We start from the raw sequence: 15,732 nt of genomic DNA, 5'->3' as shown, positions 1-15,732 counted from the left end.
TAGTAAATCTTTATTGAAGTAGATTGTCCCATCTTCCTTCCGCAGAGTGGCTAGTGGGTTTGAATCGCCAACCTTCTGGTTAGGAGTCAGACGCCTTAGGCTACTGTACCATGGTATAAAATAATTGTTTTGTTTTCCCCTCTTACAGGTGAAGACCCTGCTGGAAGACCTCGGAGAAATCAAACCCTCCCTTCATCCCTATATATAGGTCTTCCCTGTAAAGCCACGCCACCACGGGGAATGCAGGGAAGCTAAGCTGGCGCTCATGTGCCCCACTGGGTGAATCCTAGAGCCACAGGATCAAAGATGTGGACGGGTGTAGACTGCCTCACGCTGGCCTCCTTGGTCCTGAGCTGGCACCTGGAACACCAGCATCCTCTGACTTCTCTGAGGTACGATGGCAGTGCTGACTGGAGCCACAATGGAGGCCAAGGCCCTCTAGTCCTGTGCTAACAGTCCCAGAAATGGCAGGCCACATGGTTCTGATGAGTCAGTAGTTACCATTCCTCATGCCCATGACACACAGTGACATCCGTACGGGCAGTAAATCTGAGACGCGTGACCCACTTACGTAGTTATCCCGTGCAGACCAGCCGGGGTAGAGCTGCATGTGGAGTTGTCGTTCCTTCCGGGCCAGCTCGTAGTACTTCGCTTGCTCTTCTCTGGACAGTGCATGCCACTGGGGGGCACAGGGAGAAGACAAACACACAAAACGTCACACACACACTGCAGCCAGGGCATGGAGAAATGCGGGGCTTTTTCAGGCGAGCCCATCCAAAACCGTTACCATCTTCTGACACCGACAGTTTGCCAGGTGCTTGCGTCAAAGGCTCAGCAATCTGCGTCCTCAAGGTCAGGGCCCCGAAAGCAGCACGGGGCCCTGTTCCACTCTGACACACGATGCACTGCCATGTGACGGAGGCGACCCGCCAGCACCTGCTTCTCATTTTTTGGCACTAACAGGAATACCTGGCCTAAAGCTTGACTTGTCACTTATACTGTCCACTTATACTGTCGTTTGCCCTCTCTCGGGATCAGGGAATGCTCTCAGCATTACTGGAATGCAGAGTTCCAGGTCTGACTCAAGAAAGGCACTACGAGAATCGGAATGGGCTGGAAGGACGCTCTGAACAAGGGAGGCCAGGGCCGTTCTGCACGCCACGTGAGACCCCCTTGTGCACACTGCCCTCCTCCCACCCAGAGCCTACCCTCCGGCCGAGGATCTGGTTGATGGCTGCGCTCTCCTTCAGCGTGCACTCGGCCACGACCTTTGCTCGCATTTCCTTCATATACAACATGAATGCGTTCAGGGGTTTCTTTATGTGAGGCTTCTTCTTTTCCTCTTCCTTTTTGGAGTCCTGATGCTTTCTGCGTAGAGACAAAGAGACACAACCCTGTTGAGTGTTACGTGGTCCAACTTTCTCTGCTGGCTCCTTGCACCCAAACCTGGCAGTTCTGAACAAAAAGCCCACTTCCACTTGTGGTCGTCCCCACCTTGGAAAATGGAACACAAACAGCCTGGGGAGGCTGTGAGGAAGAGAGGGATTTTGTAATCACTTCCTCAAGTTTTACAAATATCCAATTTTCTTCCCAAGCCCAAGGAGAAAGCATATGGTTCTTCTCCACTTCGTTCTTTGAAAACAAAAACTTCAAACGTTCTATTACAGGGTGAAAATCCAGAGAACTAGCTACAAATCCCAGTCTAACCAAGCACACAATAGGGAGTTCTGGTCTACCCCACAGCACATACACTCAGCGAAACACTGCCAGGATCCGTTTTCTCCCTCTTTGTAAGGAGCCCTAGGCCTCAGAAAGGCTGGGTGCTTACTGGACTCCTATCAAGCCGAGTCAACCTTAGGCAGAGAGCCACCAGCCCACAGCCACGGCGGCTCTGCTGGGCTCACTGGGCCGTTTGGCGGAGAAGGAAGCACTCCAAAGAGTGACACTTACGAGCTGTGCAGTGAGCCAACGTCACTCTGGGAGGATTCCTGTTTGACTGTTGGTGTGACTATGGCCGGGTGGGGGATGCCGGTCGTGTGTAGAGTATGATGTGGTGGGACCATATGGGGTGGGAACCTGGAAGACAGAAAGCTGTGTAAATCGTCAGAATAAACATGAATGAATGGGGAGGGATGTGTACACAGATAAAAAAGTATATACACAGCACGTGGCACTCACATGAAAGCAACCCAAGGCATATGAAACCTGTCAGCATTAATTAGCAGTAAGTTAAACATAATGATTCTCATAATGTCATTAAAGCCAATCTTCCCTTTTGTTACTGCTACTGACACGAGACATTAGCAAGAGACAAATTTAACTGACATACTTGAGCGGAAAAATGGGCTTAGACTACCTGGTGGTAATCGCACGTCCACTTTCTTTTCAAGCCCTTTTTTGTGGCATCTGAGAAGACGATTTCCTAAGTCTGAACCAGCTCCAGAATGAAAGAGGTATCTTGTGTTGTACATTGCCAGCAAATAAAATACTGACATGGCTAACGCATACACAGATTTTAAACAATGCTGGGCATGCCTCATTAGGCTTCATCCTGTTGATGAACGCAGGCAAATTTTTCTTTTTCTTTAGCTTCTTGGTCCCATTGTTTTGACGAGAATGAGGGCAGTGTGAGGTATAAAGGTGGGAGGAAATGCCAGTATTTCCATTTTGGTTTGCATCATAAATTACTAACATTTTTGATGAGTTGTATCCTCTTATGGAAAGAGGAAATGGGAGGAGCTCTGGTGGCATAGTGCCTAAGGCATCTGTTAACCAGAAGGCTGGCGGTTCAAACCCACCAACCACTCCCTGGAAGGAAGGTTGGGCAATCTACTTCTGTAGTGATACCACCTGGGAAACCCAAGGAGGGGTCGCTAATGAGTCGGATCCAACTTGATGGCAGTGGGTTGGATGGATTTGGTTTTTATTTTATGGAAAGCAGCAAAGGAAACAGTACTTTCATACACACAAAAATGAAACTTTAAATTTCAATGGCTGTGTCCTTTCCAGCTCTGTAATTCTAGGATTTTTGGATGATTTTCACTTAATGTGTTGTCTGTGTATTAGAAGTCCTGCTAAATGATGATGATAATGTCTGTTTCCTAGTCTGGCACTACTCATTTTAGCAAAGTTCTTTGAAACCCATTTTCAGCCCTCAATGGGCATTTCTCAGCCATGGACATCAGCCAGGACATAAAGAACTCATTCAGAGAACTTTCCACCACGTGCAAACTGATAACTGGTTCTAACCAACAGCTTTCCCATTTTCTGATATGCTTTGGGGTCACCATGGTTTGTACTGGGCTAGAAGCATCACTTCTCTTAAACTAACTTACTACTTCTGAAGAGAGCAGTGGGGCAGAGGCATGGAAGATAGACTCCTAAGAGAAAAGAAAATGGCAGCTGGTCAGGTGAAGAGGACTCCAGATAGATGATGGACCCGCCATGCTTAATAAATCCCAACCAAAGACAGCTCACATGCCGTTCCAGGAATAACACCCGCTCTTCACAGCCCACTCTGCAGGGTCTTTATTTTCAACTGAGTCAGCTGGATCTTATGCTGGGTCCTGGTACCGGAACCAGAGACACTGTTGTTACTGTTGTTAGGTGCCGTCAAGTACTAACGAGGGTTCTCTCATGAGAATTGTTTAAAGAAGATTCTACATTTACTCCCAGGCTCTTTTTCGCCTTTCTTTCTTCTTTTTTTTTTTGGAATTGTGGTTTGGGTAAAGTTCACACACCAAATTGGTTTTCCATTCAACAATTCACACACGTTCTGTTTTGTAACACTGATGGCAGTCCTCACAATGCAACAGCACTCTTCCCACTCTCCTGTGTTGACCCTTCATCCTTCTTTCCTGACTTTTGAGCTTTATCCCTGGGAAAATGCCGCCCTTTTGCTCTCATGTGGTTGACTGGTCTAAGGAATGAGTACCTCCCTGGTGTTACTGTTCACTTTATAAATCTGTCTAATATTTGGCTGAAAGCTGATCCACCGAGGTGAGTTTAGTTCCAGGCCTGATGGGTGGGTGTCAAAGGGCCATAGTCTCAGGGGTTCCACCAGTCTCTATCAGACCAGTAAGCCTGGTTTTTTAATGACAATTTTGAGTTTTGTTCCACACTTTTCTCCCGCTCTATCTAAGACCTCCCACTGTGATCCCTTTCAGAGCAGCCAGCAGTGGTAGCCAGGCACCATCTAGTTCTTCTGGTCTCAGAGTCATGGAGGCTGGAGCTCATGAGGTCTGTTAGTCCTTTGGACTAATTGTTTCCTTCTGTCTTTGATTTTCTTCACTCTTCTATGCTCCCGACACGGAGAGACCAACAGCTGCACCTTAGCTTTTAAGGGTCAAATTGCTACTTATCCAAGTAGAATGCAGAATTACTGTCTTTGTAGACTGTTTTATATGTTGATTGACCTTAGTGGCCCCCAAGACTATGGTCCCAAACCCCCAGGTCCAGCGACTTATTTCTTCAGGGTGTTGATTATGGCTAAAAAGTTTTCCTAACTTCGCACCCTGTATGCTCTATTATATTCATGGATGTATTTGCAATAGATATTGAACCATATGTAGAAATAGCCTCTGTCAAACCTCTATATATTTGTGGCTGTAGTCCCATTCCTACAAGGTAAGCTGGAGATGAAAATAGTTTCCATTTAATCAAAATAATGTAACAAGTGTTAATTTGGAAATGATGAGAAATTAAAGTGCGCACCAAGAGTACACAGATCATCAGAGACAATATCAGTGAAGAAGGCAGAGTTTTGAAGGGTGTGCAGTGAACCTGGACATGTGCCTCCGAAATTACACCTTGATAGGGCCCTCTCCTGTCTTTCTTTGCCTTTAAAATTAAAGCCAATGTTTGAACAATTACATTCGGTTGATAAGAAACCGAATTTAATTTTTAGGCGTTATGTTAGCATTTTGGTCACGTTAATGAAGAGTTTTATGTTTCAGAAACAAACAACAACAACAACAAAAAGCCAGTGTTCAAAGTCTGGTAGCAATAGCATGCTTTTTTAAAAATAAGAATCAAGTCCATTTAGGGTGTCCAAATAAAAAAACAAAAGGAATGTTAAAACAAATAACCCCCATCCCATTCCCCACTACCAAAAAGAAAAAATGAAAGCCCTTGGGAGATCCGGGGGCCCCTGGGTTACTCTAGTTCCTTCCCCTTGCTCCAAGGCCTCAGAGGAAACCTAAGTTAAGAACATGTGTTCTTGGAAGCCCTTGGGTAAAGCTGTGGGTGGAGTGGCAGCTTTTACTGTGAATTTTAAAAGCTTGACATTCCTCAAATACATATGTTCCCTTCCTGCAGAATGAGAATATGTGTACAGACGTCTGAGAGGAGGTGGGGGAGGGAGGGAGAGCGACAAAAGCACCGTGTGTATGTGTGCAAGCGCGCGTACTCCAAATACCACAGGGAAACGCCACCGTCGGAGCACGTTTGGGGGTGGCGGAAATTTTCAAGCACAGCCACCAAGACCCAACACTCAACCCCACATACCTATGCCCACCATATTCGTACTCCTGAAACATACAGAGCAGAGAAATAGCCTGTATTTCTGTGGGGTTGCGTGTGGGTTGGATGCACACCTTCGCATACAAAAGTCCTTTCTGTAGACAACTATTTCGTGAAATGCAATAAACACCCTAAAAATTCTAAGCAGCTCATTATACACCCCCATCTGCTTTTATGGCTCCAAGCCAGAATATAATGATGAACCTTTACTTGTTAAGGACAACTAATTTTTGTTTCTGGCTGTCTCAGGGGCTTCTCTCTTACTCACTCTCACTTTGCTTCACTGTTGACATGTTTCTGTTAACGGGATGTCACCTGCCGGCCTTGATTTTATGCACAAGCGGCAGGACGCATTTTCCTGTGCAACAGTCCTGCTCTGAGTTGCATTCCATTCGTCATTATCCTCTCATTTTCCCCCTTGCACTTGTAACATTTCATCTCTTCCTGCCTTATTTTTTGTGAGTCACGGTGCACCCACATTATGGTTTATACATGATCTTGCTCTCTTTGAAGCCGGCAGATTTCAGAGCCCGCTCTCGTCAGGAGAGGAGCCTTGCACCAATTTAGCAGGCTGAGGGCCCGGAGCTCCAACATCTCAATCTAAAGGGGGTCACAGGGTGGCACAAGTGAGTGTCAGCAAGAGCTGTTTAATTGCCAATCTAGGCTTCTCCATGGTGTTTAAAGTATAATGACCCATCACTTAATTCTGAGAAGTCCTGGCCCCGCTGCTGAATAGAATGAATATCAAAGGGTGTTCGGGAACAGGGCAAGCTGCCTACATTTCCTATAACTGCCATAAGTATAATAGACCTATACTTCTGTCGCCCCATTACCACAATAATGTATTTAATTTGTTGTATACGCTTTTAACCAGCTACCTTTCATAAGGCCTACCTGGGGAATCGGCTGCCTCCCCTGCACCTCGCACCCTCACCTTTCCTCCCATCATCCTTTCCTCTCACACCCCTGCCCACCTATAAGCCATCGACTCACTTCCTAATGATAATTCAATTGATAAGCTTAACCCCAACCTCTATCCTGCCAGTACTTTGCCGCTTTTAACCTCTGGAATCCACCCAATAAACAAACATGCAAACTAAGCAGGTAGGTTAGACAGATGCTGGGTTGGAGGGTGGATGTGCTGTGGGTTCTGAGCCACTCAGACGTCACTCTCCTCCTGGGAGACTCCCCATTCATTTCCAAGCTTTAGCAGGTTGTGATGACATTATTTAATGAATGCAGCCTTCCTCTTCACAGTGAAGAAGACACACAAGCATTTGTCCCCACCTAACTGGTATCGGTGTGGATTTTGAAAGGCAGATGATTGAACATCCTTCCTTCCGAGGAAGGAAGGTGGGAAATACATCTCTGTGATTATACAATAAAGACAGAATGATTGCTAATATTACATATTCGTTTGCATTGATGATTGTGGTTGTTGCTCCCTCCCCCACCAAAATCATTGTTTGTAAGAAAGGTAAGCAGCCCTGTGGCTTGTCTTCCAACCCTTCCTTTGGTCTGGGCTTCCCATGTTGCCCACAGAGACTGGGGGAGGAGGCCGGGGACAGCATCTTTGCCATGTAATGCATGCTAATTTAATTATGTGCCATCATCAAAATGGATTAGTTGCTCCGGTCCATCAGGAAAGTCTAAACCTCCACCGATTTAATTAACTTGACTGAAAATCAGATGAACAGAAGATAAAACTATCATTAGGAGGAATTAGTGACTACTTAAACATACCGCTGCCAACCAGTTTGTAAATAAACTAGCAGCCCCTGAAAAATTAGCCAGAATTAATCAGAGCTAGGAAATAGGGAATACGGGGATTCAAAGGTTGTAGGTATTTATATGCTTCGATATAAACACATATGAATGCACACTTATACCTATTTTTTAACAACACAAGATGTTTTAATTCTTAAAAGATTTAATTTTTTAAAAAAAAATGTAAAAGATTTACAGCTACATAGGCCAAATGTGGTAGCCACCAGCCTTATCTGGCTGTTGAGCACTAATCTAAACTGCTGTGTGCTGGAAGGATAAAATCTACACTGGATTCCAAAAACTAAGTACCAGAAGAGGAAAGTAACATCTATTTGGAAATGTTTTACAGTGACTATACACTGAAATGATGTATTTTGGATATACTGAGTTAAACAAAACTGTTATTAAAAATACCTTCACTTACATGGGTTTAATGGCAAATTGTATATTACAGAATAAGTATTTAAAAAAAAAAATCCACCTGTTTCTTTTCACCATTTTTTCTTTTAAATGTGACCACTAGAAATTTAAAATGTGGCTAACATTTTATTTTTATTAGTCACTACTTTGTGGGGGGGGGCCTGTCCTTTCACGTTCTCTATGATGAGTCTGAGGAGCTCTGGTAGCACAGTGCCTAAGACACTTGACTGCCAACCAGAAGGTTGGCGGTTCAAACTCAACAGCCACTCCTCGGAAGGAAGGTTGGGCATCTACTTCCATAGCGATACTGCCTGGGAAACCCAAGGAGGGGTCGCTATGAGTCAGGTCCAACTCGACGGCACATTAACAACAACATGACGAGTCTGAGCTTTGGTGAGATCAGTAACCTTGTCTCAAACTCTTTTTTTTGTGTAATAATCAAATTACTTACACCCTCTCCTTTCTTACTCAGGACAGGGCAACAGAGAAAAGACACTTAAAAAAAAGTTCTTCATCTCTGTTTCTTCTTGCCTAGTTAATTAAAAAAAAAAAAAAAAAATTTGCTTAATTAAACAGACTCAAATATTAGACCTAAAAAGATATCACCTCCCTTGGAAGTCCAAGGCAAGGACTGCTCTAGGAGCATCATTTTACAGCACTGGTAGCAGCCATCCCAGACGGCCTGGTGGAGGGAGGTCAAGAGAACTTTCCCAGAAGGTTCAGCCCTGGCTGAAGGCTCTACTTCCTGGAACTCACCTGGACATGGAAGCGTTGACAGTCAGAGCTGTTGGGTAGGGGTGTCTGAATCCTCCTGTCGTGATTGGATACACAGGCTGACCTTGCCTAGAAAGGGGGGTAAAAAGTGAGAGTGCGAAAACACGGGTGGGGGTGGGGAGCAGAAGAAGAAGAAGAAGAAAAGGGAAAAGTTCTCTCTGCACAGTAAGCTTTATTCTCATTTGATCAGAACAAAAATCTTGGGGATTGTACAGGAAGGATCAAAGAGAAGAAACACAGAACAATTTGAATGCCATAAATCTGATAGGAATGGCTAATTAAATTTTATAACCTCTGCTTATGTCAATAGAGACCCTCTCCCCAAGCTGAAACTAGGTGTTTTGTTGTAATAATTAAAGGCGAAGTCTCGCTTGCTTTAATGGAGCCATCACACTAATTGAGGGCTACACATCCAAAGGAAAACAATAATGAATGTAAATTTATACCAAAATAAAGTACAGTGAATCAAAGGACTTCAGTTGTGCTTCGGGTCTCTTTCGGCATTTAGATCTTGGTGAGAAAACATTAAATTAACAGAGCTTAATTTGTAGCCTTTTGTCAAATTAACAAGTGTTGACAAGAGTTACCGGGGGGAGAGTCCCCAAGAAGAATTGTGGGTAACCAATAGACAATCACACCTCATTACAATAATTAAAAAATACAGCAACATGCAAAATAGCATCCTCATGAAAGACACACAACTTCTTTTGACAGAGGGCTGTCCGAGTTGGCTATTCCTTTTTATCTAGCCTTCAAATATCTCCCCATCAGCTGAGTGCAGTGAAGGATGACTGCAAACTATTCAAGAAATGGCCCACCCTGTGTAAGAAATGGGTCACAAGCTCAGGTTCATCCTACTCTCCAAACAAAAAACAGGGAAAAAAGTCAACACAAGCCTCCACCTAGGGTGGTTATTTCGTCTACTTACTCCACAGCAAAAGCATGTTGTTGTATTTTCTTCCTTTAATAAAAAAAAAAGAAGAAGAAAAGAAAACCCCAAAAATATAGAATCTGTTCCATGAGAGAAAGGAGGAGAGGACTGGAATCAAATTATCCAAAATTTTATTCTTTAAGGCTATGAGATGATGTCTTCTGCAAGACTGACATTTCAGGGTTTGACCAGGATGTTTTTATTGTCAGGATTCAACAAATCGTTCTGTGTTTTGTAGAGAACAGAGATCACTGATAAACATGGAGGAACACAGACATAAAGCATACGATCACAAAACACCTCTCACACATACACACATACACAGCCTGCTGATAAAGACCTTCGTACTCTGTAAAACACACATTTTTTAAAGTTATTTAAGGATAGTCAATGGGTGGTATTACTTTAAAAGACTGGGTGACAGAAAGATAAACTGGAACAGGCAGTTGGATTATCTGGGCACTGTTGGGCCCTGGGGCTGCGACACTAGGAAGACCCATGCTGTTGCAGTGAGGGTCTAAGTTGGCCCACTCCCATCCCTTACCGTCAGATGAAACAGTCGACGTGCAAAGAGCTCGAGAGGGATGCTGGTGACCTAACATGCAGCTTCTCAACAGACAAAACTGCCACTGCTTTTGTCAACCCTGGGAGTGAGGCTCAGGGTGGGGTGGGACTTGTGGGGTTCTGAGATGATAGCCCCCGCTCCCACTCATGGATTTCAGAACCAGGTTGCTCCTGTTCCTGCTCCCCTGCCCCCACATATGCAGCTCCTAAAAGCGATGACTCAGCTGCCTTGTCCAATGACAGGACTCTGGTTGGACTCTACAATGGTGCAAGGGCTCTAGGCTTGGGCTCCAGACTCTAGCAGAAGAACAATAATCAGCTTCACTGGGCAGAAGCCTTCAGAGCCTTCCGGAATTCCCGAAGTATCTTATGGGCACTCTGTCCCTACAGTGCAATCTACAACATCTGCGAACAACGGGTTCAGGGGCCAAGTGTCAGTGGGCTTTTTCCTACACCATCCACCTGAATGGCTATCGACTGGCCTGCTTCCCGACAGGACACCCCTCAACCTCCCACTGGCCACCCTCCCTGTCCCCTCTTCCAAAGCACACACACACACCACATGCACAGAATAAATAATAAGCATGCCCATGTAAAAACAAAAAGGAAATTAAAAAATGGAACTCCTTACTGTGGTACTAACCATCCTAGCGGATGGGGGATTTGTCCTACGGTGCCAGGCGACAGTGGGTAATACGGAGATATATCTGGGGGGTGCGGAGGCCGTGGGATTCCTGAGAGAAGAAGCAGCATTTTAAGTACAAAGCAGGGAGAGAAGGGAAGAGAAATTGTCAGGATGCAATGGGGAAGGCTGAACGGAGGTGTCTTCTGTCCTCCTATCACAGGAGTCCTTTCACAACTATGATCCAGAGAGCTCTGGGGAAGTGTCAGCTCCTTTGCCTTCAGCTTTACTTTGAAAAATGAGTTTACCTCGTTCTAGATGGATCAATACACTGGATGGCACTGGGAAAACTGAGAAAATGCCACCTTGGGCATTTATTTCTGCCAATGTGATTGCTGGGATTATTTGAACTAAAGGGGTTTGTGTGTGGAGAAGTAAAGTATTTGGCACATAGTAGGTGATCCATTAATACCAATACCCTTTGCCCTCCCAATGAGTCGATTTACCCTTTCTGATTCTAATGACTACCTGGGAGGTCCTCCTGATTTCTAGCATATTCTTTGTGCTACTCTATGGCTTTTGAAGGGTTACTCTTGCCTTTTTTTTTTTTTTTTTTTTAAGTTAACAGCTTTGGCAAATCTTTCTCTCACTTTAGAAAATGTCTTGTAAGAGAAACTGACCAAATCCATTTGGCATTTTATCCAGGGTAGAGTCAGAACTGAAGAGACAGGAGATGTTCAAGGCTTGATTCTGGAATAATCCAGTTTGCTGGATGGGACAGTCACCTGTGTGGTTCAACCATAACTGCTGACTATGTCCCACATCTCTCCACGGGCCACATGTCAGTGAATTCGGAAGCCACAAGCCACCACACCCTTACTAATTTTGTGGGAGCACATCCCATGGTCCATTCTGAGAAAGCAAGAGGCTGGGTCTCATTCTGACAGAGAGGAAGTGATCCCCACAGTTGAAGTGGGAAGCAAAATGCATACCGTGGAACTAAGCGGAGTATTGAAGGGAGCGAGGGGCACGTTTGTGGATGAAAACCATTTCATTTTTTTTTTTTTAATTCATTCAGGAAGCTTTTAATCTGTAAATTAAGTCTCCCTGGGTGACATTTTCATGCAGCCATTGCTTTCTCTCTATTATAAAAACCAAACAGATTAACTGGGCTTGGACCATACACTGAGCCATTTGCACACTTGAAAGAATGTTCGCAGAGGAAAAGTAAACAGTCCACAGACGTTAATCATATGTTTTACGATAACCATTTAAAAGCTATTCCCTGTACTACCATTATTTAAATAAGACGTTGATGCTGCCATTCATTCGCAGAGCCTGCGGCCGGCTGGCGGCCTCCTCTGGCTTCCCCCAGCCATCCAAGTGCAAGGCTGAGTCCCCACAAGCACAAAGGGGGCTCAGTGGCAGCGAGGCTGGTGAAAACCAGCTAATGTGTGGCTTCATTCAGGGGCAGCGAAGGCCGCCTAAACAGTCAGCCTACCTCAGCCCGGAACCGAACAATTCCCTCTGCCAAAGTGACACCCATCACCATTTTAAATCCCTCCTTCTAATTAACTAGTGGGGACCAGGAACCCCTAGCCAGTGCTCCCCTTGGCCAAAAAGACACACCCTGGCCTTAGCCGTTCTCCCAAGACCACCCCCCACCACAAGCCGTGGAGGTTGGTTTGTTTAGAAATCTTGCCGTAGGGGCACTTTGAATAGCATCCCCTCAGCTTTCTCTTTCTCCTCTTTGGGGAAAAAGCAGTTGATGAGCAAGAGGGATAGAAAGGGGACAAGTGTAAAAGCCACAGGATAAATTGGCAACTTCAGACTGAGATCCCTACTGGGTTTTCCATGATGGAATGAAACCATCCTGAGCTTTGGTCTTTACATCTGTGAACGGGCTTAATGGTACCTGGCATCTTCAGGGGAGGGTGAACCCAGAGACGTGGCCTCTGGAGGTAGCCCCAACAAGTCACTGTCTAGAGTCCCTCCACTACCAAGAGAAGCATGGCTGTGGGGAGCCAGGATGTCAGTCTGCTTCCTCCCAGAGGCTGAGTGGGAACCATGAGCAGCTTCTGAAACACTGTGATTTACAGCCAGGTTCTCAAGAGGGGCCCTGTCAGGCGTCCTGGGCTCTCCAAGAAGATCTCAGCACTCCAAGTGCACTTCCCCAAATGCAGAGGGAATACACTCCCTCACTAGGCTCTGGCTTCCCAAAGAGCTTTCTTCTCAACACCCAGGGGAGAGGTGGGAGCCCTCCCACCACTGCCCTCCCCCCGGCCCACCCATCCACCCATCCCTGGGCTTCTCGTGGAGTCCTCAGCAGGACCAACACTCGCTCTTGGCCCCCAAGCCCAAAGCCTACCTGTTTTGGGATCTACGTCGGCTGGTAAGTGTGGAGGCGGGTTTCCTGGGGTGAAGTGCTCATTGCTGTACGTGATGAGAGGCGTGAGGGGGTGCACGTGGTGTGGGTGCTGCACAACCGGCACTTTGTTCGACTGTTGGGAGAACAGACAAAGCTACCATCAGGCTGGTCTCTGCAGCCTGGCTGGTCCCCTGACACCTCCCACCCTGATTTTAGAAACTGCATTCAAACCCCACCCACCCCAAAATCCATTTAAAATAACAGTTGCAAGGCTGCTGTCTAGGTTGGTCTGCTTCCTTTTGACCTCCCCACTGAGCCTGGCTTCTAAAGCACCTTCTCTATCACCACCCCATCATGGAGTCCAGAAGTTGGCACTTTTTCATCTGCGGGTAAGTCAGAAGCAGGGGACTTTACTCTCCCAGGCCTACTGTGTCTCTGTGTGTGGGAGGGATCTCCTACCCCAAGCCCACCAGCAAGACCTCCAGGAGGTGGGCAGGCTTCAGGGGACATGGGTGACTAGGGAAACCCAGCAGGGCCCAAATCCGCCCCCAGCCGCCTTCTCCACCCTGCCACATCCCCAGCTCCTAGTCCCTGTCCCTTCAGGGGGGGTGCTACAGTCCATTATAGACATCGTGGAGGAAAAGCCCCTCGTGCTGTGGTTGGGAGTGTGAACTTCACCAGGAAGCTCTAAACTGCCAGGCAAGCACCTGCATATTTTATGCAGATTACAGCAGGCCTGATTCATTAGGAATTTCATTAGGAAGTCACGGGGGACCGCCAATAAATTAACTGGATGATGATGAATTGGGCTAATAAAAGGTATGCATTTCAGTTCTAGAAAACAAACCTCAAGCATTTTTCTATTTGGGAAGGGTGGGTGGGAGGGAAGCAGAGAAAAGGGCATGCATGTTAAGGTTTTTCTAGTTGCCACCACCAGCCCTTCCCAAATTATCCTCCCCTTCCCTGGCCTACACTTAGCCTGCTCCACCTCCCCTCCACTATGCTGTGCTGTAACTTGGCCCGGCAAGATCACAAAGAAAAAATTAAGCTGAAACAAGTGAACTACTGGGCCATTTACTGAGAGTAATCCAATTGCAAAAAACCCTATTCCCAACAGAGGATTTTCACTAAAATCCTACAACAGGGACATTTAACCAGATTAGGTACCAGCAAAGATAAAGAGGCTAGTATTAGATGATGAATGGATTAGAGTCAAGTTTCATTTCGGAACGCGTCTTCATTTCCCTTTATTACTTTTAGGAAGGCACAACTCGCATTAACATCAAGGAAAAGGAGCCGCATTCAGAGAGCAACCAGGTTCTCGGGCTGCCCACTAGCGCCTCCCGGGCTCAGGGACCACTGAGCAGTTTGCTTTATAGTTTTTTCCCCTTGTCTTTTTTTTTAATGGGTGAGGAAGGGGTATAATATGGTAAAAAGCTTTCTTTCTTTTCTTTTTTTTTAAACCACTGTAATTTGTGGGGAAGACATTATTAAAAGGTCCGTTTAACTTTTTCATGGTTATGTTTGGAAAGAAAAACATGCTCTTAGAAGATGTTGGGGGGGGGGCCCACCTACAGAAAAAGAAGTCAACGGTTACAACAGAGAAAGAGGAGCCAGTTGCTACTCCAACGTGCCTCTTGGGAGTGACCATTTTGGAATCATTGTTGATTTTTGACTCATGGTGACCCCATGGGACAGACTACAACTGCCCATAGTGTTTTCAAGGCTGTAATCTTTATGGGTTGACTCACAGCAACTCTACCCTATATGACAGAGTAGAACTGTCCTGTACGGATTCTTACAAATTATGGTGCTGACTGCCAGGTCTTAATTCCCTGCATGGTGCCTGTAGATTCAAACCACCGACCTTTGGGTTAGCAGCCGAGCACTTAACTGTTGTGCCACCAGGGCTCCTTTTGGATTAAATTAAACATTACCAAAGCAGAGGGAGCTTTGAATACCAGTAACCCTCCAGTCAGCAGCCGTCAAAAGTCTTGGCAAGGGCAAGTACAACAAGCCACATACTCAGGGGCAGCTTGAGAAGTAACTAACAAGAAGTTCCACTGTGTGGTAGGGTGGAGAGAGGCAGAGACAGAGACAGACAGACAGAGTGGAGATCATTAGGAAGAAGGGACTAGGATCACTGCTTTCCATCTGTTGGGGAGATACCCCTCTGTCACCAGACAAAGAAAACCAGGGCAGAGTAAGTGTGGGGAAAATAGTAGGGCCAATAGGAAGAACCACACAAAGGCCAGAAGAGAGGGACTGTCACAGCGATGGAAGGAAGCAAGACGCTCAGTCTGTGATGGAGGTGGAATGATGGGCAGTGAGATCTGCAGTTCTCGACCCTGGCTGAGCCAAGCATCTCTTAGGATGCTTGTTACAAATACTGATCCCTGGTCCCTTCTAGGGACTCTCTCAGTATGGCTCTCATTCAGTAGGTCTGGGCTCAGGCCCTAGGCATCTTGGTTCTGCCCATTAAGCACCATGGCTGGCTCTTCCGTTCAGGCCCAATGGAGAACTTCTAGGCCAGAGAATCACATAGACACAGAGGAGCACAGAGACTTGAGCTGTAATCATGAGTCAAGCCATAACTTATAAAGAATACATGGAGAGAGCTTAGCACAGAACCTAAAGCCCATGGTAAGTACAGGATTGTTGTTGTTGTTGTTGTTTGCCATTGAGTCAGCCCCAACTCATAGCGACCCCTCCTTGGGTTTCCGAGGCAGTATCACTACGGAAGTAGGAATGCCCAACCTTCCTTCC

The 15,732-nt window shown here is 46.0% G+C and overlaps 1 protein-coding gene across 1 annotated transcript in view; it reads right to left on the bottom strand.

Annotated features, from left to right (window-relative positions):
- TCF7L2 (transcription factor 7 like 2) overlaps positions 1-15,732 on the bottom strand; it is a 221,312-nt gene that overhangs the window by 13,970 nt on the left and 191,610 nt on the right. Inside the window, exons 6-11 of the mRNA XM_007941560.1 lie at positions 12,967-13,099; positions 10,608-10,710; positions 8,464-8,550; positions 1,951-2,076; positions 1,209-1,368; positions 572-679 (exon numbers count right to left, since the gene is read on the bottom strand). Coding sequence (XP_007939751.1) covers positions 572-679; positions 1,209-1,368; positions 1,951-2,076; positions 8,464-8,550; positions 10,608-10,710; positions 12,967-13,099 — 717 coding nt within the window. The remainder of the gene's footprint in view (positions 1-571; positions 680-1,208; positions 1,369-1,950; positions 2,077-8,463; positions 8,551-10,607; positions 10,711-12,966; positions 13,100-15,732) is intronic.

This window comes from Orycteropus afer, unplaced genomic scaffold (genome assembly GCF_000298275.1).
Source record: "Orycteropus afer afer isolate SDZICR_OR568_19922 unplaced genomic scaffold, OryAfe1.0 scaffold00082, whole genome shotgun sequence".
Lineage (NCBI taxonomy): Eukaryota > Metazoa > Chordata > Mammalia > Tubulidentata > Orycteropodidae > Orycteropus > Orycteropus afer.
Note: the sequence above shows the minus strand (reverse complement) of the source record. Positions and strands in the feature narration are given on the sequence as shown.